The 26,748-nt window shown below is 43.7% G+C and overlaps 1 protein-coding gene and 1 long non-coding RNA gene across 10 annotated transcripts in view; one reads left to right on the plus strand and one right to left on the minus strand.

Annotated features, from left to right (window-relative positions):
* Window positions 1-20,397, plus strand: part of LOC135378566 (uncharacterized) — a 59,801-nt gene extending 39,404 nt beyond the window's left edge. Inside the window, exon 3 of the long non-coding RNA XR_010418473.1 lies at window positions 20,332-20,397. This is a non-coding gene — a long non-coding RNA (uncharacterized LOC135378566). The remainder of the gene's footprint in view (window positions 1-20,331) is intronic.
* The window catches only part of LOC135378564 (uncharacterized), a 61,006-nt gene that overhangs the window by 6,085 nt on the left and 28,173 nt on the right, over window positions 1-26,748 (minus strand). For 8 of the 9 annotated variants that reach the window (XM_064611610.1, XM_064611614.1, XM_064611609.1 and 5 more), the window contains 8 exons: window positions 17,875-18,104; window positions 8,373-8,613; window positions 8,097-8,227; window positions 7,950-8,018; window positions 7,741-7,842; window positions 7,528-7,629; window positions 7,079-7,298; window positions 3,467-3,572 (listed from right to left, as the gene is read on the minus strand). In XM_064611610.1, the coding sequence (XP_064467680.1) occupies window positions 3,467-3,572; window positions 7,079-7,298; window positions 7,528-7,629; window positions 7,741-7,842; window positions 7,950-8,018; window positions 8,097-8,227; window positions 8,373-8,613; window positions 17,875-18,104 (1,201 nt within the window). Of the gene's footprint in view, window positions 1-3,433; window positions 3,573-7,078; window positions 7,299-7,527; window positions 7,630-7,740; window positions 7,843-7,949; window positions 8,019-8,096; window positions 8,228-8,372; window positions 8,614-17,874; window positions 18,105-26,748 lie in introns of those variants that run through there. The other variant, XM_064611616.1, reaches the window with a different exon arrangement.

The following is a 26,748-nucleotide window of genomic DNA, read 5'->3' on the forward strand; positions in this document are numbered from 1 at the left end:
ACGAGATAATTTCACGATTCATTTCTTCCTTGTACATTGTTGGAGTGGAACCGCCTTCACGGTACAATCACCTCCATTACCGACGTCGAGCAATTCACGAAGTCTTTACGCGATTATTTCTCAATATAACCAGTTTTCATTCTACATGTTGTACACTTCTGCTGTCACTTTTTGCTCCCTAAGAGACCCTTAACCTTCTTCTTCTTCTTTTTTTTTCTACCAATACGTATCTGCGCAATTTGTTCAATAAGTGCAATTTTGTTCATGTGGACCTTATTTGAAAATACAGTAATCCCTCGTTACAACGAAGTCGCTTTATTTGAATTATCGCTTTATTCGAAGTTCCCCCATGTCCCGTATAAAACACACGTAGTTTTGACCGGATCATTCGAAGCATACTAGGGTATCACCCGATTCTGCATTTTACGAAATGCGAGCTGGCCCGTATGCCCACAGCTCCTGCACGAACTCAGTCCTGGACTCACGGAGCAGTGGAGACGCTGGGCAGCGTTCTCCGCAACCGTTCTTTCCCTTGTTGTAGAAAAGAGGCGAAAGTTTCACACCCTCTCCTCTTTTCTGCACGGAAGGGGTAGCACGTGCGTTCCACTTCGCTAGATCGGAGTCTTGCTCTCTGCGCAGTTCCCACGTTTCCCAATGGCTCCACCGAAGCTCCTACGAAAGTGTATTACAACTCGAGCAAAATGTCGCGCTAATTAGAGAAGTTGGAAGGGCTACTGTGCCTTTTGTGGAAGGAGCTAGCAGCAGCCAAGATCGCAAATTGCTTCGCGCACACCAGATTTTCCAGGGGTCGTGTGCACGATGAACAAGAGCACGTCCCAGACATAGAGGACTGCAACAATCTCTACAGGTGAGTGCATGAGCTCGTCGGACAGAAGGCGGACGATGACTTCTCTTCATTTCCACTTGAAGATGCGGATGTCCCCGCCATATGTCCTACTACGGATGAGGATATTGTGGACACTGTGATAGGACACTGATGCGAAAGTGACGACAGTTTGGATGATGAGCCCCGGGAAGTACCAATGACGGCTGAGACATGGGACATGCTCCGTTTGATCCGCAATAAAATTGAGTGCGGCGGTGGTGACGACGGCCTCCTGCAGTGCATGCACAGACTGGAGCAGGCCCTCCTGGCGCCCAACAAGACAGACAGACGCAGACAGACGCAGCTCACCTCTATTTTTGTAATGAAATAAAAGTGCTACCATGCTGATAACTTCCCAAGGTACGTGTCTTTTGGGATACTGTTGTTTGCGCGCAGTTTGAGCACCACTGGCAGCATTTTTAACCGTTCCGCATTTATCGACGTACCGCTTATAACAAATTTTTTTTCTGGTCCCGACGACTTTGATTACTGATGATTTGATTTGATGACTTTGATATAGCGAGGGATTACTGTATTTTGTATGCTGCTTGCATAAACATCTTGGTGCACCATCCCGTAAACCTCACGGTTGTTTATGGGCACCGTTCGAGAGAAAGTATTATTATTATTAACTTTGTAAAAAATCCATTACCTACTCCACTCTGTACTGCCTCACCGCCCTCATGATTAATCGATAAATAGATAAATAAATAGTCTTTTGAGAAGACCTTGGGCATTGCTGTCCCTTTCTCGCGTCCCAACTCTTAGCATCTTCAATTACCCCGTGTTTCTGGGTAAAACTTGGTAAAACTCGTTTTTACCCCCAAAACCCCCGTCATCACTTCGGGTAAAACCACAGAACTTAACTTTGAAAATTGGTAATTCAGCCACCAATACAGGCACTGGAAAATGCTAATCATTAGACATTCAGCACAGGTGTCCCACATCTCCATAACGTAGACAACACAACACAGCAGCTCAACTATTGAGCTGCAGTGTTGTGTTGTCGATGTGTTTTCGCCCCACTCAGGTTCGCCGTTATGGAGTTCATCCACCAGCTTGCCTGTGTCTACGCAATTTTATCTGTCCTGCATCTTCTGTCAATCTCAAATATGAGAAGTTACATTAATGTTACAAAGTTCTAAAGAGAAACACACATCCAGCCCACAAATGCTTTGCCTTCAAAGCTCTCTTGACCTTCCTGGATACCATAGGACTGCGACCCTTGTTGCGAAAGGGCTCATTATTTCATTGCCTGCGTCACCACCAGCAATGGCGTAGAGCACCGCCCCTAGCAATGAACTTCCCATTCATCATTTCATAATAAAGTTGTTGCTGTTGTTATTCTCTACCTGAAAATTTACTTTCCAACATGACATCACCCGAGTGAACCCTGTTTTACGGCTCCCGAAATAAAACCTGATTTTAACCCCTCCCCAGACTTTAAAAGAAACGTGGAACCCGATAACACAGAGCCCTATGCATGACCAAACTAAGTAAACTCTACCAACGATTCTATATGACAAAACCATTTATCACTCTCTGCCTAAACAAATTCTTTTGTATCACATTTCACAGCCATTGCTTTTGTCCACATTGCACTGAACAGCCTGTCTCGTTCTATCCCGGGTGGAATGGAGCGAACCACATTCCCCGGGAGTTTCAAGAAGTCGTCGACTTCATCGGTTTGTGGGGGAGGACGACAGAGCCTGTTCACTGCTGCTTCAAAAAGAGCTGCGCGTTGTGTCACGAGACTCGAGGTCTCCTTTGGTACAGCCCTAGCCCTCTTTTGAGCAAGTCGCCGGCAGCTGCTGGTTGAGGATGAGATTCTAGCTGTATGTTGTATCTCTTCCTCTAGAAAGAGTGGTCCTCTAACGTGCAGCCGCCCTTCAGTTGAAACCGCAACGTGCTGTGTGGACTCCAATGGTGCCTAAACAGGGAGCGTACAGGTGTCGGACAAAGTAATGTGAATTCCAGCACTCGGCGATATGCAGCTGAAGTTATTTTGTGGTCCTTACCTACCTAGAAAATGTATATGCAGGGTGTTTCACCTAACTTGAAAAAAATAAAAATAAAAACTATGCGGCTGAACGTTATAAGGTGAATTCTGTTAATCTCTGGGGAGATTTGCCATGACATCTGAGCACTTTATCGAGTTTAATTTGTGAGAAACTGAATTTTTTCTAATTGACCCCATAATTTGTCAAGTCCGCAATAAGTCTGTTGTAAGTCTGCTGCATTTTTGCTGTGTTTTGCTCCTTCGCTATTAGAAAAATACCATATAGCTGTCCGTTTGGCAGTCGTACGGAATAACTGAATGAACTCCATACATTCTATGCCCTGGTACGGACTCCGTACACTGAATGGCCTCCTATCGCATTCCGTACACTGTATGGCCTCCAATGGAGCCAATAGCCTGCATGGCACACCGACTGTATGGCTCTATGGCATGGGTAGGTGCGGATGAAAAGCGGCAGCCCGCATGATGATGGGACGGGAAGTGAGTGCATGCTGTATGTGAGACCAGTCCAAAATGAACGCAACTAGGGCATTTCAATTAGAGAAAGTTTATTCCCTTACATCTTTTTTAGGAAATCGGCCAAGTAGCTATTAACTGAATCAATTCGCTCTGTCAGACTTCTGCCTTTCCTGCAGGGCTTTCTGGCAGCATACTCTCGAAAGCAACCTAAAATACAGAAAATGGGCGTGTGTTTGTACCGAATACAACAGCTAAAATTGTGCTCTGTGGAGGCATGTTCTATGAAACAAGGAACTTCTTAACATTGCGGAAATTGATGTTCTGATGGTGGAACACAGCTTAAATGAAAACACACAAAGCCTTAAGTGTGTAAGAAATACAAAAGAAGGAAGTCACTGAAAAGGCCAGTTGCAGCACTCGAGCCCAGTTGTCTGGCCTAAGGCTCCGCAATTGAGCTAAGCATACCACTTCCCCAGCGACTTCCAAGGCTGTGTCATATGAAGGGACAAACTGCAAACGCACTGTCACTCATTCCACTTCCACTCTTGCATGTTTTCTCCCTAATCCAAACAATCATGCGATGGGGCGACAGAATCTTTGGAGCATCCGGTGAAAACGATGAAAATTGATGTTGTAACAATTGGTCTAATTGGTTGATGTTCTGAGCCTGGAACACAGATGAAAGGACAACACACAATGGCCTCAAGTGCCAAGGTTTGTGTTGTCCTTTCATCTGTGTTCCAGACTCAGATACATCACTTTCCATCGCTTTCAACAGATGCTGCTTGTGTCGCCTGATGGTACGATTGTGTATGTGAGGGAGTTAGAAAAAGGTGTGAGAACTTCCAGTTGGCTAGTTCCATCTCAAATCGAACAATCCGGTACACTTGATGTCTCGAATGAACGGGAAAAAAATATATGTTGAAGCCATCGGTGAGTTGGGAGAAATAAACGGTTTCCGAATTCTCTGCGCTGCGCGGTTCAGGAAGTAGGAGAGGAGGAAAAAAACTGCCTCTCATAAGACGATGTCGTCGTGCGCAGGTTTGAGCGTTCGCTACAAGGCTATTTCTTGTCGCATTATAGAAATTTCTTGATCTGGCTTTAGACCACTTAGGGCACAATAGGATCCTGCGTTGGCAGTGCTGTCTCCCTTTTTGTTTGTCTACAAAAAAATATCAAAGTTGACTCAAAGTGCCGAAAAGCACCATATTCACTGCAACTTTGCGGACGATGTACAAAACGGATAAGATTGAGCTTTATGCCGTTTAATTTGTCATTCATGTGGCTATCGAATGATGTATAATTTGTTACTCTACTCTGTCAGGAACGTAAGTGATACCTCTTTCAGTAACACCATACCACCGAAAAATGACGAATTTCGGAAGCCTTTATCTAAAAAACCCCACCAAAAACTTGCCTCGAAAATTTTATATGTTATAGGTAGTTCCTTAGACTATGCACAGAAGAAAAATCAAAAGTCGGACTTTATCGGTAGGCGCACTGTGAATTTTTTGCCAGCCCTATACGCAGAGCGCATTCAAGCCTTGGCACCGTGTCCCGCGTGTTGCAAAATCTAATTTTCGAAAGGGACTTTCAACTTCTGTCTTCACATAAAAAGTAATTGCTATCATTTGAAACCGTTCTGAGCGCTTGCGTTCATAATAGTGTTGTAATCGCTGAATGTAGATTGTGGAGCAACCATATGTGCTCACATTTTTTGCGGGATGACACACATTCATTGCAAGTGCTAGGAGCCCGTCAAGAACAGAATGCTTTAGAATACTTTTGCGTCTTTATAAGAGGTATATTTGTCCACGGTGATCATATCGAAGCATATTTACAGTACACAGAATAACAAGAACTTGACAGCGAAGAAGACAAGGTGACGAAGGTAAGAAGGTAACGTAAGTTATGCAGAGCATTCTGGGTGGATGAGAGTGCTCGTGTCATGAACTGCTTTAGGCCGTTGTGGAAGCCACTTTCCTTAATGTTACTTTTGATGGCAGGTTCTTCTTAGATTTTCTTTCAAATGTGGGCAACATTGCTGCGTGTTGTGATTCAGCCACCTTTGCTGTGAAGTACTTGAAGCAGCTTCTGCATAGCTGACCCACTTCTGGTACGCCTTTGGCTTGATCTGCTGGAACAACAGTCTTTATGGCAGCTACGCCGATCTCCGAAGCAAAGCGAAAATCCTTTGTCTATAGCACGTTTTTCTTGTGTATGAGGCGGTAGTCAGCGAAATCCGCACGATCAGCACTGTACAACGAAGAGGTCATTGAGGTAGGTGTGATACCAGGACGACACACTACAGTAATGCAGATGTCGTCCCACACTCTGTATAAGGGCACTCCATGCACTTCTGTAGTCGAGAAGTGAGTGAAGCGTCTTCAGTGTGTAGGCGAAACTTTGCGCAAGGTGTCTTCAGGGAGTAAATGCGATCAGGACCTTCCCATGGTCGCAGCATGTCGAACCGAATTACATATTGGACAGCGGCGCCGGTCGGGCTGTTTCGGCAAGGTTCACAAAAGGCACCATGAATGAGCCTTGAGTGTGTGCGTAGGACACTACAACATTTTCCTCAGTGCAATTTCCTCCCTCCGAGGTCATGAGGCCGTAGGAAAGGAAATGTTTCAAAGAATACTGGAAGTCACTGCGGCCCTCCTGCCATAATGCGTACAGTAAATATGCTTGTTTAGAATAACCCTGAACAGATATGTCTCTTACAAAGAGGTAAAATCATTATGTTCTTCCCTTGCTCCCAGCACTTGCAATACATGTGTGACATCCCGCAAAAAATGCGAGCACATCTGGTTGTTCCACAATCTAGATTCAGCGATTACACCATTGTTATGAACGCAAACGCTCAGAACCTTGAAAAGGAAACCTTGAAACCTCAGAATGGTTTCAAATGACAGCAATTACTTTTTATATGAAGACAGAAGTTGAAAGTCCCTTTGGAAAATTCGATTTTGCAACACGCGGGACACGGTGCCAAGGCTTGAATGCGCTCTGCGTATAGGGCTGGCAAAAAATTCACAGTGCGCCTACCGATAAAGTCCGACTTTTGATTTTTCTTCTGTGCATAGTCTAAGGAACTACCTACAACATATAAAATTTTCGAGGCAAGTTTTTGGTGGGGTTTTTTAGGTAAAGGCTTCCGAAATTCGTCATTTTTCGGTGGTATGGTGTTACTGAAAGAGGTATCACTTACGTTCCTGACAGAGTAGAGCAACAAATTATACATCATTCGATAGCCACATGAATGACAAATTAAACGGCATAAAGCTCAATCTTATCCGTTTTGTACATCGTCCGCAAAGCTGCAGTGAATATGGTGTTTTTCGGCACTTTGAGTCAACTTTGATATTTTTTTGCAGAGAAACAAAAACTGGTACAGCACTGCCAACGAAGGATCCTATTGTGCCCCAAGTGGTCTAAAGCCAGATCAAGAAATTACTATAATGCGAGAAGAAATGGCCTTGTAGCGAACGCTCAAACCCGCTCGCGACGTCGTCACCTTATGAGAGGCAGTTTTTTCCTCCTCTCCTATTTCCCGAACCGCGCAGCGCAGAGAATTCGGAAAGCTTTTATTTCTCCTAACTGACCGATGGCTTCAACATATATTTTTTTCCCGTTCATTGGAGACATCAAGTGTACCGGATTGTTCGATTTGAGATGGAACTAGCCAGTTCTTAGTCAATTTAGTAGCTTACTCTTCAGTGCTGCCAGCTTCTTTGGGGTCAGAGCCCGCTTCCCGCTCACACCCTGTTTCAGGAACCGCTGGCATGGTCTGCCAGTCACACTGCGGCCCCTGAGTTCCTCTGGTGTCCAGAGAGCCCGCGCAATTTGACGCACAAATATCGAGTCCGAGGTACTCCCCATTGCATGCGCCAGTTTTTCACTGGGGATTTGTTCCCCATTTTCAAGGTCCCTCTGAAATGCAATGAGATAAGGTGTGCATATCATAATATGCTTGTAGACAGGTAAAATTTCAAAATGCACGCAAGTTTAATGACTAAACTACGCACCGGGAAACCAAGACAATGAGTAGATGAAAAGTAACACACTCATAGGGATCTCGAAGTTTGTTACAGTTACAAAAGCAAATAAACGGTGAAGCAACAAACTTCCTGAAGAGCCAATAGGACCCCTATAAGTTTACCTGCGCTTGAGCTGAGAGACCTGTGGTGCCCACGGTGACAGCCAGTGCAGGTGTACTCGGAGGGTCCACCACCGCAGCGTCTGCTCCTCTGACCTGGGCACACTAATATGCCAAGGGCTTTACTCTCAACTAGCTAGCATGCAGTTCTCGCTTTAAACAATTTCTTGCCAGCGATAGGAGACACTACTTCGTTCTGCCTCAGTTCTGCTTTACCTGCGCTTCAGCCATGACAGTCGTAGCTCCACCCCAGTCCAAACAATTACCTGGGGAAGCTGCACTTTGATGCCCCGCCACTGCATCCTCTGAGACACTGGTCTGAACGTAGTAATACCAATGGCAAATTGCATTATCATTACGGGCAAAAAAAGAGGAAAAACGACACTCTTTGAAAACATTTACATTATGTCAAAAAATATTGTTACCTCTTCAATCCTTGAGGCAGCTGGATGCTCCGGTGTGAGATGAACTCCTGAGTGCTGTTGCTGCTGCTCCTGGAATTTAGCAGTACTTGTGAAGTAGTACCCATGAGTGTGGTTAGTAAACATATGGAATCCCTAAAATGCACCTACCTCATTATACATGCAATCACTGCTAATGCACCTCAATGCAGTTCGAAGATTAGCAAAGGTGGCAGGCTGCACTGATGCATCTGCTCTGGCACCGTTGCACGTGCAGTTGCGCTGTGCTTGAAACACAGCATCTAGGTTATCAAATAAAAATATTTAATTACACATCATTAATTAATTTTTTTTATCATTCGAAGCATGCATCAGATGTTCTCCTGGAATACGCACATCCTGTATAACTATTATCACCTGCATAAGGCATCACCTGTTATCACCTACCTATTTTGTCCAGGAGAGTGTCCTGCAAGCGGTCACAGATGTCCCGCTGGCGCTGCAGTTGCCTTTTTGTTTCCTCGAGCTCCTCCCTGAGCTTCGCAGCTTCCTCTTGGCTTTCCTCAAGGAGTCTCTTCGGAACAAATTCTTCTTGTGACGTGCCCCGTTGCAGGATCTCTTGTAGACTTTTGTTATGCGCGGTACGAGCATTAGCTTGCTTCTCCCTTTGAGACAGTGCTTGGGAAGGCTGTAAGAGATTGGTATGCACAAAGTGCTTATTTTTATCATTTACAGAAACCTTATAAAATAGCTATGAGAGCAGCCTAGATATTGTCTTTGCAGTTGATTTATACAGCCAGGTGGATGTACTCTCAAAATTGTGCTGCATTTTAGCCACATTTTGGCTGCAAAGCACTGAAAACAGCAGAATACCTCAAAATTCAGCTCAATTTCTTGCCAAAATTATTGTGGCAGAAATACACATTCCTACTGTATTTCTGCACTAAAACTGCAATACAGTAAAAATTCTGCTGCTATTCTGCTGCTTTCCCGATGTAGAGCAGAAAAACAGCAGAATACAGCAAATTTCCATTCACAGCAGATCTGATGCAGTCCAGCTGCAAACTGCAGCAAAATGCATTTACAGCAACAGCAGTAGGAAAACAGCCAGATTTTCGCAGATTTACATTCACAGCAAACCTGCTGTACTCCTATGCCAGACTACAGTAAAATGGATTTACAGCTGCAGCAGGAGAAAATCAGCAGCATTTCAGCAGATTTACATTCACAGCAAACCTGCTGCACTCCCACACCAAACTGCAGTAAATGCATTTACAGCTGCAGCAAAAGAAAATCAGAAGGATTTTAGCAGATTTGCAATCATAGCAAACATATTGCACTTCTGGGCCAACCTGCAGTGCAATTACTGCTGCAGCAGCATAAAAACAGCACAATTTCAGCATATTCTCATTCACAGAAAGCTTGTTATACACCTGATGCAGACTGTGCTAGAAAACATTTACTCGTAAGGTAGGGGAAAACTGTGTTTATTCCTTTTCTATATCTCCACAAAAGGGAAATAAACATCGCCTTTCACTCCCAGCTAATCCCTAAGATGTTATGTTACTCGATAACACAATATGTACACACAAAAAGGACTAATATCGAGACACACTCAGATGTAAAACAAAAGGTTAAAAATGGGAAACAGATGAACGATGTCTCAAAAGTAGACTACAGGGTGACATTTGTAAATTTGTTAATCTTTAGTGAATTGCTGACAAATTTTCATTTACCACTATTTTAAGCACGCTCTTCATCTCACCAATCAGCTTTTCTCACACTCGTTTGAAAGCCTTGCAACGTATTGGCTCGAGCCAATATCAATATACATGCATTTTGACACTACCTCAGTTATATTAACATAGATAATGTTCTTTGTCTTAATAATTTGTTTCAGATGTTCCGCATTCATAACACCTCTTACGGAGAAAAGTTGCACACAAAACATACAAGTAGCAGACTCCTTGCTGACATATATACTCTGTATAGTGCCATACTCCCCAGATGACAAATACACCTTGCTGTTATCACATTTTTTTTATAACCATTCACTGCTGGTGAACGTCGAGCCTTTGTATATAACCCTACAGGCTTTCCTGATATTGTTGCGGTAAATAGGCGAAATGTCGCTGACGCATTCAACAAGAGATGTCAATTCCAAGGCACGGACAGGCAAGGTCTTTCCCAGCACAGTGAAGATGTTAGTGGAAAAGCAGTTTTTCAGGTTTCGGTAATGTGTTAGCTTTGAAGCATAGTCAGATGCAGATTCAGATATCGGGGTAGTCAGGTTCATCGTTCTTAATGCTGATGTGAGTAGGTAGCCTCTTGCCACCTGAAGTGCAAGACTTTTTGGAACCATCCCAAATTTTTGAACAATGTGGTTCATGCCCTCAAATGTGAAGGCAGAATGTGCCCACACAGGTCCCCAGTTTTGAACGCTGTCTACAGTGTGCAGTAGAAGGTGCACATTAAATGTCGTTTCCTGTTTCCCATAAAGTTCCTCCATGCTGCAAACAAATTCTTGCAAAAGTGTACGGGCCCTGTTCAGTTCTACAGAAGAGATACTGTCCTGCAGCAAAATGTATATGCTTGAGACAAGTTTCAACCAGTGGTTCATATGGCTTGACGAAAGAAGTCCTTTAAGACAGGGAACACTATAATACAACAACCAGTTTTTCCACTCCATTGCTTTCCACATCTTATACATCTCAAGACTGCAGGGCAGACAACAAACTTCACTGGCCGGGCTGATGTTGCACAGTGTGCTGTTCAAAGTGTTTCATGCTCTTGGCCCAAGGCGATATGGATTTTGTGGTCCACTATACCAGAGCAAGGTGACTTGACGCACTACCCCGAGGCATACTGAGTGCATGTAGTCATGCACAAAGCCTGTCACAATTCGGAAGAGCAGAAGATTAAGAAGTGGCGATGGGCCCTTCACGCCTTTGCATATCTCTCCTGTATTCAATGAAACTTCCATATGACATAACATATTTCCATCTGTTCTTCGCCTGGACTCTGGTCTTTGAACAGTGTATTTTAGTGTACGATCTACAATTTCACCCGGATGGAGGCAGAAGGGACATCCAAATTTCCCATTGAAACGTTTCATGTTTTGTAAAAGTGGTCATGCTACTGAATCCACACAACAGCAAACAGCTGCGAACTTGCTGGTGATATCTTGTCCACATCTGTTCCACACCACTCCCTCATGAAAGAGACGTTTGGCTTGATGTACAAACTTATCTAAGAAGATGTGCATTATGGGGTCTTTTCTTCCAACCGATACTCATGCAAGGATGATATTCTCCAATCTTTGAATTGGACTTAGCTCATTCAACATTATGTACATTGGCCAGACAGAAAGTCCCGAAGACTTGAATGAAGGGCAGCCGTCCGTGTTGAGTGTGTACGTGAAGTTGTCCACACTTTTCAAGAACCCTCGTGTATATAGGTGCCAATACAGGAATCTGTCTTGGACATCTCTTATGGTTGAAGAATGTGTCTCTTATCTTGAAAAGAGAGGCCCCGTCTGCTCAAGAATCCTTCTGATTTCGTGAGTCACATTGATGGTCAGAAAATAGGAGTCTTTTGATTGGGTGCGTTTGCATGTCTTGTACTTCATCTCATTGTCAAGATCCGTACCAGTCTGCGTAACATCGTTGCAAAAGTCACAAAAATAGTGAAGCTGGTATGAGCCCACAAGCTTACAAACTGCCTTTAAAAAAAAAAAAAAGCATAGATCATGGGACAACATCTGTTCCAAATATTCGGTTGACAAGCTCAAGAAGGTCCCTTGTCGCAGCCTTTGAGAGTGAGTGTCTCACAATAAACGCAAGTATCATGAAAAACACATCCGAAGGACTAAGCTTGCTCTCAAGCACTGGAAGTGATGCTGTGGTATTTTGCCCATGCAACTCGTTCTCATGGTCATGGGATGGAGATGCACTTGAGTCATTGGTTTCTTCATCTATTTCCATACAATGATCAAGACCCACGAGGGCACTATCTACAGATTCAGAAAAAGAAGTTGGACTGTTGACTTGGTCAATCGTAGAGGCCGCCTCGCATGAAATCGAAATATCTTCCTCAAGCGTGTCAAGGACCCTTGGCTGAGCTTCTGCTGAGTTCCAAGTAGAAGATATTGAGCATAAATCGTCGTTGGATACGGAGTCGTCTTCTGTTTCGAGTGCAGAGGCATCCGTGCAGATCCCATCGTCAGATGAACAAGTCTCCGCATGTTCGCTTGCTCCATATGCACCGCAGTGTTCACTATCGGCACTTTCAGTTCCGACGTTATGTTTGACTGCGTACTGTACAAAGTGCACTCCAGCCACAACCGGAACTGTGCGACTGCACCGTAGAATTACTTAGTGCCTTATCTCTATGGTCATATCGGATGCTTATCGGTTCTATATCGGTTATCGGTTATATGTTCACGGCTCCAAGTCGTTCCACGGGAATGTGCGACGCCGAAAGCTGCACTACTGCGATTGCAATACTGCTTGTACTTCGGCATTATAGCCAATAAAACGTAAATAACATATAGCTCAAGTCAAATCGAAGTGTACAAAACGTAGGAATCGCACCATGTTGACAGAGTACCACACAAAGCGAAGGCACGTGACAATCGCAAGCAGGCATGCGAAAGCTATTACAATTCTTCACTGAAGCTCCATGATTACACATAATTTAGAGACGCTTCAGTAATAATGCTTGATGATCTCATAACACTTTTTAAGATAAGCTTATATTCACTGTGGGATAGCGTGCCTAGCTGTCTTCCCCGTCTTTCCTTTCTCCCAAATTCTCCCGGTGCACGTAGTTCCGGGTCTGTCGTACATACGTGGCTGATGACTGGCAGTGCCTGCCAATGTTCACTTACATAAGGTATTTGGGTTCAGGGGAGCGAGAGACCGTTCCAGTAAACCGCATTAAGCGGTTTTCACCAAAGTCGAAAGAGCAACTTTAGCGGCACAAAAGTGTATTGGGTCTGTTGGGTCCCCAAAACAGACGACGGCAACGAAGAAGGCTTTTACAAAGCCCAAGGTCTGCTGATGGAAGGTAAGGGTACCGAAAACTATATGTTCTTGTTTTGGGCACGGCACTTTATTGTGCTTTCTCTATATTTCAGAAACTGAGGACGCAATAAGTAATAAAGTTAGAAATGGACGAATCCGCGTACCCAAACTGCTCAGTCGGTCAGGTAGCAACACTCCGGACTGCTCCAGTGACGAGCTGCGCATCGAACGGCAGGTAATGATGCATGGAAAAATGATGTGCTAAGATAATTTTAGCCACTAATCAGTGGTGGACTACCTCATGTTTACTTTTGCATCGTGTTCTTTCTGTTAGTCACAAAACGCGGTGCGGGCAAGCTCTACAAAAAGATCGTGGCAAAAGATTATGGATGCAAAGCACAGTGAAATGGCAAGTCAAATGGTAGATACTGACTTATAATTACCTTTGACACACTTCCGCTAGAGTCTTTGCTGCATCTCATATCGGAAAGGATCCGGTTAGTTTGCTAGTCATTTGTCAATCGACACACAAAACAGCTGGCCCTATTTTGCCATGTTGTAAGTGTAGTTGAAAAAATCTGAAGTCTAAGAAAATATTAATTCCAGGGGTAACTGTGTTAGCACTGCTTCTGTTTCCCCCTTTCCACCTATCAGGAGGGAGCCTTGTCACGGGTTTTTCATCATTTTTATTATGTTTCCTATTTCACACACAGCAAAGACACAGGAAGTCCCGAAAGCGCATCCTATGCCCCGATGACAGTGATGCATCAGGGGAAGACACAGCACCGTTTCGGTTTTCAAGTTGCAGCGTAAATATATTTAGCTGTCATTTTCCCATCATAACATTGCAACACTTTAATTTGTTTTTCAATTAGGAAGGTGCCAGAAGCCCTGTGCTAACAAGTTTTATCAGGGCAGAGTCACAAGCCATAAGAGATGAAGACCACAATGTATGTTCTTATGCATTTAAGCTTGTATCACCAGCAATAACAAACTGATTAGATGTTTTTCGCATGCGTAGAATATGGCACATGCCAGGTGACTAATTATACCTGCTATATTTTAGAGCCTGATGTTTGCATTTGAGGCCTTGCAGAAGAAGCATCAAAGTGTACTGCGAAAATACAAAAAGTTAAAGAAAGAAGTGGATGAGCTGCGGCTTCTAAACATGTCACTCCAGAAGGACAAGATAAATATCGGTAGCAGTACTACAGGTTAGTATTCGTGGTTACTTCGTGTTGTAAAAGTAGTCTGGAGGAGTGTCTTATGATTATGTGTCTACCCTGCAGGCTGTAGACAGCTGTTTGTTGCTGACGGTGGTGAGGAGGTGAGCTCTAAAATTTTGTTAACTAATCATGTTGGCTTTTCTGACAAACTGCAGGCTATGAGTTACATTTATTGCCAAATACAGGTTCACATAGGTAATGGAGTGACCATCCCATTACAAACATGAACCTCCCTGCTTACAGCCATGATGGACAGCAAATTTATTTGAAATGTTTGTTCTTGTATATGGGGAGACAAAGTCCTCTGCCAAAGAAGCGTAAAAGGCATGAAATGCAATACAATGCGATGGCAGGCCAAGCCAGCCCTGAGTCCATAGATGTTGGCAGCTGCACGTGGTAAGCACTTTGCCTTTCATGGCACGCTTCCCTACAGGGCCTCATTTTGATACTGCAATAGCTGTTAACTGGGAAGATAACCAAAAAAATAATAATAATGCAAATACAATTGAACATAATGACGTGAACCGTAAATGGGAACATGTTTTCATGCACAGTTCACGTCCCTGTGCTCAATTGTAGTTGCATGTTACGTTGTCTCCTTCCTCTTAGTTACACTGGTATACAGTCAACCCTCGATTTATGAACACCCTCGGTTCCCCGAAAAATCGTTCATAAATCGAAGGCTTCATAAATCGAAAATTCAGTTAACTGAGTACTATCGAGCAAATGCAACAGTATTTCCGAGTTGGGATTGTGTTTATAATGCCATATATTGCGTAATTTTGCGTTAGATCATGCCTTCCGCTGTGTCAGTCAATCCTGGAAATAAGAGATGTCATCACATTCGCACTGGACTGGTCTCGGATTTCCTCCGGGATTTTTAACCTCAGTTTATTAATCTCCGGGTGACAGCGACCACCTTATTCATCAACTGAGGTCAAGAACACTTGGTCGCACAGTGCGACCCCGGAAAACCCGTTTGTTGTTCGGATTTCGAGGGGTTAAGAACCGAGGGTGCAACACCTGGAAAACGTTTTGTCCGTTCAGGCGTCGTTCATAAGACCACGGAATTATCCCTTTGAAGGTTTCTGTTGACCTCGGAACAATCCGTTCATAAATTGAGGGCAAAAACGCTGGGGAACTCCTAGTTGGTTCCCAGAAATTCCATTCATTATTCGAATATCAAGGTTCATAAAACGAGGGAAAAATTAACGGAAAAAATTTGGTTCCCCGTGCTCGTGTTCATAAAACGAGGGAAAAATTAATGGAAGAAATTTGGTTCCCCGTGCTCGTGTTCATAAAACGAGGGAATTCATAAATCGAAGGTTCATAAATCGAGGGTTGACTGTATTTCTCTCGGTGTATTCATTACGTAACTAGAATAATTGTGGCATCCGCATGAGAGCTTGGTCACAATGAAACATTACAAACTTAATTAGTTTGTGATGGTTCATTGTGTGCAATTTGTTTGTAGCTGTTAAGTTGTCTAGTAGTATGTCAGACATGTTGATTCTTCCTTTTCAGGTGCCTATCACGAGTACGTACCGGTAGCCAACGAAAGTCGTGCTGTAAGAGCTTCACCATTGAGTGACGCAGCATTTAACAGAATTGTCAGCGATAAAATTCAGTACTTGCGTAAGAAGAATTGATATAATAAATGTATTTTCACTGTTCAGCTCAAGTTTGTTTGCTGTGAGCAATGTACTGCATTTACCACAGCACGTACACACCAAAATACCACAGAACACTTGCTAAAAAGCAAATGTGCATCAAAACACTGCAGGAACCCTGCAATTCCAGCAAAAGTACAGCAGGACTGCTGGGTACAGCAGGACTACAGTGAAACACAGCAGGAGTGCTGTGTACAGCAGAATTACAGTGGAACACAGCGGGGCTGCTGTGTACAGCAGAGCGTCTGAATTCCCGGCGTTCCTGCTGTATTCGGCTGCAGCAAGTTTACAGCACATTTACAGCTTATATTTTTGACAGGGAATTATTTACGGGAACAGAAAGTGCATGTCAGACTCCCCTACTACTTTGGTAATAGTTGGAAAAAAAATTCTGGAAAACATCGTTTCGAGGCGTGGAAATTGTTGGCGGAGCTCAGTTCTCCGCCAAATTTATGCAGGATGCAGCGGAAGAAAAATGATCCCCCACCATAGAGCCCTGCACCATCCGCAGATGGAAGCAGATCTCCGCAGATATACGGAAGATACTTGTGGATTCGGATGGAAATTTAGCACTTCCTGCAGTGTGCGGATTGGATGCGGATGACTCGAGGTCAGATGTGGATCGGACGCGCATGTGAAAGCAGCAGTTCGGTAGCGGATCGGATGCGGATATATCGCGTGCTGCAATTTTTCCACCAGCAATTTATTTGTATTGTGCGCCGAGAGCGAGCGCATGCTCGGGTTCACCTTTGACCATGCACAGCCAAGATGGGAGAGCAGGCATTCTGGCATCTCGAACCACGCGAGCACCGGAGAGGTAGCGTTCCACGCGTTGCAGAAGTCTCTCCATATCAGAGTTGTACACGTTATGCGAAAAAAGTAATTCTTTACCATTACAGATTACTTCAGCAAAAATGTAATACGTTACCGATTAGAAACGTAACGTGTTAATTACTTTTCCTGTTACTTTTAAATTGTGGGCCATAGCAAAGCCAACAAGCCTGCAGGGAATGCAACCATGCAGCTCCTGTTGCAAATTCTAATATGAGACACCAACATACATGATAAATGAAATTCACAAATACATTTGAAAGCAATATACAAAACACATTACAGATTTATATACACATTTAAAACAACATTGAAACATCCGCGTGGAAACATCTGCTTCGTTTTGTTACTATTGTTATGTTCAGCCCGCACAATTCATCAATACGGTCACCTATTTTACTGTTGCTCCAGTAGGTCGCGATTGTAAGGGATATTACTACGCGATCCACAGAACACGTGTGGGGTAGAGACGGTCGTCCCAGTGACCTCTGCGTCATTGCTTCAGTCAAACTCGTGGTCGAACAGAAGAACAGCTTGGCTTCCTAAGAAGTGTTGTTCGGGGAAGAATCAGTAATCGGTAATCGGGAATCAGTAATCGGGTAACACCCTAAAACTTCAGGCTCTAAATATTTTTAAGGATGTAGTTTCAAAAGCATATTAATTTTCTTTAAGTACAGGGTAACATTCTGCTAAACGAACACGTAATTACTCGTGTTAACAGCGTGTGAAAAGCTACGCAGTGCGGCGATTTGTCAGGGTCCATATTTGTTGTTATATAGAGCACCAGAAACGGAGCAAAGTTGACACGCAGTATGCATTTGTCTCATCTTTGAATCTAAAGGCGCGTTGTCTCATTCTGTTGTCTCATGTTGACTCATCGTGTTGTATCATGTTTGAATCTATTGAATGTAGTAAAAGTGACATTCGCTTGGGAAGAGTGCACTTCACGAAAATGACACTAAAATAGCTCATGTGACGCGGGTATTAGTTTATATAACAGTTAAAGCACATTATGCACACAGTGCCATAATTAACTGGCCCGCTAAGCTGCCTAGTGCAGTTTGCTCAAACACTGCAAGAGAATGATAAATCTTTTTGGTGCTTTTGGTGGCGCTTTTATGGTGTGCGCAGGAGCAGTAATGTGCTCATGTTCAAACAAAGCTTCTCGTAATGTGACTTTCGGATATCAGCTTCATACCTGGACAGCAGGCGTCGGTGTCAAAGCGTCATATTCCTGCAGGGTATCCACATCAAGGCTCCAGTAACTCGTGCCCCTTGGGTTCCCAGCCAATGTGCACCCCACTCTCTTAAAATGAGCCCTTGACGACACATATGGCTGTCCGCCACCAGACCTCTTTGCTTCATCCTTGCGCTGCTTCCGGGCAAATGCCGAATGCAGGGAGTTCCATTTTGCCTTCGTGGCAATAACTGCAAGAAGAGAACATGAGTCAAGCACCGGTGGGCTGTGCAGTGTGCTACAGTGATGCAAGCAGGTACTCACCCGCATCTCCGAGCTGCTGCGCAATTTCCTCTCCCGTACCTTTTTTAAATCGTATTTCACCGCATACAATACGAACCCGCGCGTAATGTGAAGTGGCATTTTTCACAGTCCCGCGGGAGAAAAGTGACCACGAACCGTGAATAGGGTTGCCACCAGGCCGGTATTATACCAGCACGGGCGGGTATTTGCGCGCTCTGCTGGTTGCCGGTAGGAAGGTGATACCAGCAGCCTTTTGCCGGTATTTGTGGCTCAAGACCTTTCATAGGGGCTTTTACGGGGTTTCCTCTTCAACATTTCACTACAGCTCGAATAAATCTGGAGCACAGACCCAACTCTGCAGTCACCAGTAGTTTTCTTAGTTATTCATCATTATTATTATTATTATTATTATTATTCATTGTTATTCATTAAGTCCTGTGTTCGGTGGGGACAAGAGCAGTGGTTGTGCAAGGCTGTTGGTGGTTGTGTCGAGCCAGCTAGAACGTTCCTCACCCACTTTCCCTTTCCCACGAGCCTTTCCTCCTTCACCTCTATTCCACCTCCTCTCCCTCAGCCGGTATTTTTCGCTCCGAAAGGTGGCAACCCTAACCGCGAATAATGCGATAAAAACCCACGGTACTGGGCCAAAAGGCTCATTAGCTGTCTTGGATTCGTGAAAAAGTGCAAGAGGCAGCGTAAAAGAAAGTAAACAAAGTGCACAACAGGTGTTGTTGCTTCGTGCAAGCTACACTGAGCCTAATCGAATTTTTGTTTTTTTTTTTCTTAAATTCTGCGTTAGCGCCGCGAAGCAACTGTGGCTGTGAGTGGCGTACAGACATGGACAGGTGGAAAGAGGACAGCAATGGGGGACAGGGGAGCCCAATCAAACAGAAAGGTGTAAGCCTCAGGTGGTTTCTCAAAGACGTCTGCACTGCATCGCGAGCTTCTGAGCGATTATTGTTTATAAATTGACTCGAGGGGTAAAAACAGGCCCATCTTAAAGGGGCATGAAACACAAAAACAACTCACTGTTTCAACAACATGTTTCAATTTGTGCAATGCAAGCAAAATTAGTTCACACAGTGCTACCGTATAGAAGAAAAACGCAATAAAGACAGAGCTGCCTTTGGTGGCAACGAATGAAATCCCCTGGAGGCAAAGACTGGCGGCATCCAATGAGACAGCAGGAGAAGCATGCGCATAGCTATTGTGGTCGTGCAGATTTGGAACGGGCCTGATCGTAGTGTTCCGTATATGTGCAGCATGTTGTGCACTACTGCGTTTTTGAATACCAGTCCACTGAATTGTAGTCCACAACAGCTGTCACAAATGTTCCACTGACAACATATATCTTCACATTTTTGAAACAGTGACGCCAGTCTGCTTCGTAAGACGCATTATGTTTTTAACCGGGACTGCTCCATGGCATGACACGTGTGTGCATGTGCAGTCTGGGCTAAAAACCCTGATGCACGAGCTGAAACAACGCTCTCTGCTTAGCGTTGGAGCAAGAGCCCGGTATAATTTTGATTGCAGCTCTGTAACAGAATCAAAGTTTTGAATTATGATAACAAGTACGAAATTAACATTGCGGGTGAACTTGTTTCTGCATTTTAGTGCCCCTTTAACAATACTGATTGCCAGTATCCTCCATATCGAAGCTAATACCACTGTCAGACGGGCGCACTTACGGCCTTAACGGTTACGGCCATAAGTGCATACTGCCATTAGCTTCTTGCAAGACTGTAAGCAATACGGCCTTTGCGACAAAACTGAGATAGAAGGGCAACGGCTTTCCCACAAGGCTGTTTGCGGCATTCCATCGAAAGTGCCCAAGCCTCGTCACCAAGCGCCATAAGCAGGATTTTGCACATTTAATTCAATTCGAAATAAAATGTTTTTTACATGACGTAATGTTCTGTCATCTTTCTTTTCTCATTTTTCTGATGCATTTTTGCACTTTGCTTCACTTTTTATCTCGTCTGTTCAGGTGTAGGTGTGCAGTTCGTAGTGACACCCTCGAACCACTGCACGCGGTACACACTGTATAGTCTGCTGTTGTATTTTTAAAATTTTCAAAATACCAACGGAACATTGTTTTCATGTACTCTCAGTAAGAAAAAAACTTCACTGAAAACTTCAAAGACTTCACTGCATTCCATTTAACTTTTGCAGATGTGATTATCGCTGTGGACATCATCAGCAAAATGCCTCGATGGATACCATCTGGAAGCTTCCCAGCGCTTAAGGCCATATCTAACTTACGGCCATTTCTTAATGCACCTTAAAGGCCGTAGATGTGGCCGTCTGCCAGAGGCATTAAACTTTGCCAAAACCGACCGCTACCCTGTTCATCTCATCTGCTTCACGATGCACAAAACGTTGCAATGACATCCAAGACGGTGCAGCTTTTTGGTGAAATCGTGCTGCACTCCCGTTGCACTTTTTCCAATTGAATGGCCGAGTGTAGTGCAAAGACATTGCCAGTGCAATAAGTGAGCACTTGCTACATTCGTTTTCTTTCTAGATAGCCTCTGAACTGAGATGTGCTCATCATTAAACCATCCCACATTCTTAACATGTGATTGCTTCCATTCCGTCTGTCTGTCTCACCGGCACTTACAGTGCCAATGCAGGTTTTTAGTGTCCATGAAGGATTTTTTTTTATGGTTTGCCCCATGAACAACACGTTGCCTTGTCTTAAGGGGGAGGTGGGGACCAACACAAACTTTTTTGTTTCTTAATAGATTATGATGAAAATTTGGTTATGATGAAAAGACAGCTTGAACTTGGAGTGTATTCCCAAATGTATGGTTGAGGTCACGGTCACAGGTCATTCTTAGTTTTTTCAATTTCCACAATGACAATTTTTGGTTTTCATTTTTCGGCATGCGGTCACAACTGACATATCTAGCATAGAAACGTATGATGGTAGCATAAATTATAAATTGATTTACCTGAAAAAATAAGAATGTCACAACCTCTAGGAATGTTCAGTGATTGTAAGAAAAACGACCGCATCAATACAGACCGAGTCATTACGGAGATATCAGTTTCACAAGCGGAGCAGGTAGAGTGAGAAGTTGTTTTGAGAAAATGAAGCGCAAAGATTCACGCTATTTTTACTCCCAATTAGAAGGCACCAGCAGTATAGACTTTTGTGTCCTTTTGTGCACAGATTCTCTTGCCGTCCTGGCGCTTTGTTTGATGCACTTTGGCTGCTTTTGCCTTTGATCAAGAGTCTAACAAGGCAGTAAACCCTTGTCCAATGCTTTTATTATCTTGTTAGCTCTTGTTAGCATCGCAAAAGAGATGCTCGTAGGGGTTCTGCAGTTCCTCAGGGTTGAGATCATGGGCATACCGAGCACAGGAGTGTGTGTGTGTGTGTGTGGGGGGGGGGGGGGGGGGGGGGGGGGGGGCAAGCTTCCCCCCCCCCAACCTCTACTCTAGGGGCAAACCCCTTGGAGAAAACCCTGGGAATGCCAATGGTTGACATTCTTACGAATTAGCCTAAATCTTGGCTCAGTGCCAGACACGGAAGTCAATAACGCTTGTACGCCCGCGGTGCACCACCGGTAACACCAACGATGACTCCAAATGAACTTGGACAGTGCCACCTGTGCTTGTGAATGGCACAGCCTCCAGAAGATTATGGGAAGAAGCACTGGATAGTGCTTAGACAATAACATCAAAAGAAGTATTTGGTTGTGTTTCGATGACATCACCAACGCTAATCACGTCAACAAAGCGCTCGCTTTCGAATTCCGGCGCAGAAGCCTTTTTCTTCTCTGTCGTCGACAGCTTCCGGTTGTGGCTTCCGAAATGCTGGACGGTGCCATACTTTCATTTCAAAACTTGTTTGTCCATCGTAAGAATCGTCCACGTTCGAAACGCAGCAAGAAATAGGAACTAAAAGTTGCGATCGCAACCTCCTCGTGAGAAAGAACAGACGCTCCGGGAGCAGAGGAGCAGCCAATCTTAATGGGGTACGCGGGGATCAACTCGCAAAAAAGTGACAAAAAAACGGACCTTCTGAAAATAGCATTTTTGGTGACAAAAATCTGTCTTCTATATATAATCCCAAAGTATTTTTGCTCAAATCCGCCTCAAAGTGCCCCCAAACTCGTTTTTTCTGAGGCATGGTCGCAGGCAATATCGCGAAAGTGACGAAAAATCATCGTTTTTCAAAGAGCCGTGTCTCGGGAACGACATCACCGAGCGACGCCATCTTTACACCAATCGACAGTACTTTTAGTCCTCTAAGTTCCTGCGCATCCGAGCTTCTCCAGTAGAGAAGCGCTCAGACGAAGAGGGAAAATTCCAAGACCCCGAAGCATGGAGGAAGGAAGCACAGGAGCGGCCCTTCCAATATTTTGCCATTGGGACGGGAGTGCCAGCCTCGAACTGCATTCTGGTATGTTCCTGTCTACAATGTGGCCGCTCACGTAACCCCAAGAGCATGCGCAGGCCAGGTGCCAAGGCAGACAACGGGAGTCGTGATTGTCTTGCAGTACAGTCAGTTCAGATATCTGCATTGTGATGAACGTTGTGCATCCAGTTTTATTTGTGTGTGTTCGGAAGTTTACTCTCGGTTTACCCCTCTACTACAAGACCGGTCACGGTCTGCAGGACAAGCACGCAGGACCAGAAGCAACATTCATGGCACCGACGTGGCCACGTTTTGTGTATTTGTTGCTGAAGTGGTAAAGCATGCCAGTAATAAAACTTGTACAACAATTGAGGAAATCAAATGAATCTGCAGCCGTAGCACAGTGTAAGTTTCCAAAGGAACGATTCAAGATGGCTCTCACAGACAGGTGTACGAAACAGCCGATCAAGTACGTACTTGCAAATGAAACGTTATTCCCTTGGCAGAGCTGATTTCTTTTGAACGGCAGCTGCAACCGCGGTAAGTACACGTTAACAGAACGTTGTTTCCGCAATAGTGCTCACACTTTAAGAGTAAATGACTTTGGAAAAGCATAACAGCACAGAAAGCAGCGCAAGCAACAAAGCGTTGCTAAATTAAAACTTTAGAGAGGACCATGTGGTGGACAGGAAGTAATGGCGGTTTTGACAGGAGTGACCGCCAGGGGGTCCCACAGAAATCTGTTTAAAACGGCCGCTCCTGTGTTTCCTTCCTCCATGCCCCGAAGCGAGAAATCCATGCCACGTGATATGTGCACGTGTTAAGTCAACACACTAATACATGTTCCTTATTAGTCCATATCAAGCTCGTGCCCCAGGACATTTTTCTGAGGATCAGTAGCACATAATTGTGATGATGTTAGTTTACCAGAGCTTAACTGTTGCTCTTAGAATCCATTATCCTATGACACCATATTCAAAACTCGATTAGGTATTTGGAGGGCAATTTTACAGATGTCCCCATTCGAAGTGTTCAATATTCGCGTACTTCTAGTATCGAAAGATCTGTGGCTGCTTAGTGTTCAAAAAGTTCATCCATCCACATGCAGACTCCAGAGCATATCACTTTTCAACCATCCATTAACACTTCCGTGAAGCGGGACTTATAAATCCATGGGATTCCGTGGGCAAGAGAAAACGAGCTAAAAAATGTTGTAACGTTGTCCCAATATTGCTCACCGACTCATCCCACACGTTTTCCCAGCCTTACCTAACTTTTCAGCACACAAAGACTCAACTCACAATTTCTCTCGGGCCGTTCCCATCATTAAATTTTCCTTTTCATTTCACATTTTAAACATAAATAAGTTTTAGGTTTAACCCGTTTCTTCCCCGAATTTGCACCCCGAATTAAAGGTTGCCTCTTTAGGGTGAAACCCGATTTTTACCCGCAAATTGCCCTCACTGAAACATCTGTAGGAATGCACACTAGCTTGTTTGGTAGCAGATGCAATTACATCACCACTTGCACCAAACAGAGGTGGGTAGAAACACGTTACAAAGTAGTGTGTTACTGGTAATGTGTTACATTCGAGCAGTGAAATATGGTAACACATTACATTTGGTAGAAAAGTAATGAGTAATGTAACGTCATTACATTTTTTCTAACTAACACGTAACGGCATTACTGCGTATTCGGGAACATTGCTTCACAGTCTAAACTTCAAGGCTTGAGCTGAGGACCGTGCCCGCGGAATTCCAGAAAATCCCCTAATTTTTGTATTCGCCTTTAACATTGACAAGGTCACATTGGCACCCATGCACGAAGAACGCAAAAGAAGTATTATTGACCTACGCTTGTTGAGATGTCACCTTTGTTAACCACCTTTATTTTTCTCTCCCACTGGTATTTTTTGGATGAATGGGGTGAAAATGACAGAAAAAATCGCCTCTACCCCTTGCACAAGTGACAAAGTACCGCGGGATTTGCTATTTGGATTTATACTGTGTGTACGTCACGGCAAGACATCCTCTCAGCCACACCTGGGAGGCTCACAAATGAAAAATTACTTCTGCGTTGTAATAAATGCTTCCTGTACGTTGTGTTCATATGACCGTTGTTTGTGCCTAACATTGCTTGAATTATTTGGGGAATGCCCTTATGTGACTCAACGAAAATGTGGTACATATTATAAGGGTTCCTGGTGAAGTAATGCAAAAGTAATGGCATTACTTATCAGAAGTAAAGGTGTTAGTAATGCGTTACCTACTACCACAAAAGTAATGAACAACGTATCGCGTTACCTTTTGTAAAAGTAGTGAGTAACGGTAGTGCACTACAAAATAAAAGTAACTTCCCCACCTCTGGTACCAAATCAGTACAGCTCGTTTGAGTAATAGAGCCTGATTTCTCCCAGATTTAGCATACTGGAAGGGTTTTCACTTGTTGCATGAATTCACAGCACATGTTGATTTACCTGATTTTGACCCCCTGCATTGGGAAAAAAATATTTCCCAAAAACTTCAAGCTCTAGATACATCAAATACTGTATAAGTGGTTAAATTCGCTGGCTCAATAATTCACAAATTTGCGGTGAACCAGGATCAGTCAAATATTAGGGGAACCTAAATTCGCAGAACTGTGATGCATCGTCCCTGCATCAGGCGTCTTAGCTGCCATCCACCTTGAACTTCTAGGAAGAAGAAAAGCTATCAAAACTGGGTAATAAACTGTTGCATTTGTCTTCCTTTTGAGCCCTTCTCGCTTAGAGGGCTGCTATTAGAGGGTCCTTACTCGGATGGTATCTGGGTCATTGCCGAATTGCCCTGTCTCCTGTCATTCGTTTCACCACAATGAGCAGGTGGCACTCGATAGTGATGCAGCAGCTTTTACAAAGGAATCTGCATGCCTGGATGATGCAGGCTTACAAGGAACAGGAATAAGATGATGCTTACAGCCGTGCAAGATTCATGAGGGGTGCACTACTGTCTACACTTGCAGTGGAGAATAACGGAACACCTCGAGTTTACTCAGAGTCCTGTGTCACATCTCTTACGCATTTCGTTCGCATATTTTTCTCTCACTGGTTCAAATATTTCGCTGGACCTTAAATTTGTGGAGAAAAGAGCGCTCGCAAATTTCGCGATAATTAGTTCCTCGCAAAAATCACTACCTATACATTATTCAACGAAACACACAAGATTCTGATGTTTCCAGCAGATTCCGCGAGAAACGGCAAAATTCCGCAAAATTTGGCACAGTTGCGGATTCACGGGAAGCTAGGGGCTTTATGCAATGACTTCTATTTGGCGGAATACACAACAAGCGACCATGTTGTCAGACCATGTTGACAATTATAAGTGGAGTGTATGTTGATTCAGATTTGTCTTACAAAATGCATGTGCAGGAGGTTGTTAAAAAAACTTAAAAAAGTTGTGGTATCTTAAACGGTCCTTAAAATATGCTACATCAGACACTAAAATGATTGCACAGAAAACTCTAATCCTACCTGGCGTCGAGTATGCAAGCCCTGTGTGGCATCCGCGTACAAAATCCGCCATGTCGAAGTTGAAAGCTTTGCAAAATAAGGCTATTCGTTTTATTTATAATGAGTATAGCTCAACTGTGTCTGTTTCTTTTCTACGCTTCTTGGCAGGTTTTTCTACTGTAGGCTAAATATTTGACATGAATTGATTAAAACTATTATAAACTATTGATAAAGGTTTACTTCACATAGATAAATTGTGAAGTATTTGATAGCTTACTCAAATCGTGCATTGTGATCTACCCATGACAGACTTTTCACTGAATTCAGATTTTACACAGATTGTTTGGAGTTTGCGTTTTTCCCTCGCACTATTCGGGAGTGGGACCAATTGCCTTTGAGTGTCATTAGCTCTTCCAGTATTGATTCTTTCATGTCAGCCTTAGAGTTGTATTTTCAGTAGACCTGGTGTTTTGTGCAAATGCCTATATTCAGTTCTTGATGGCTGTGTGACCACTCCTATTGTGGCCCTATCGGCTGATAGTATTGAAAAAAATAATTATAATAATAAATAAAAAGAAAGAACAGACGCCAGATGTTTAGAGAATGTTCAAGTGTTTTTTTCATTTTCTCAGCTTGCACAGAATTAATGCCGTACAGATTTAAACAGAGTAATTAATATATGCTAATATACGTTATTTTATGCCAGAATACCCTCCCTGGAAAAGGGGAAGAATGT

The sequence above is a fragment of the Ornithodoros turicata genome, chromosome 1 (genome assembly GCF_037126465.1).
Source record: "Ornithodoros turicata isolate Travis chromosome 1, ASM3712646v1, whole genome shotgun sequence".
Lineage (NCBI taxonomy): Eukaryota > Metazoa > Arthropoda > Arachnida > Ixodida > Argasidae > Ornithodoros > Ornithodoros turicata.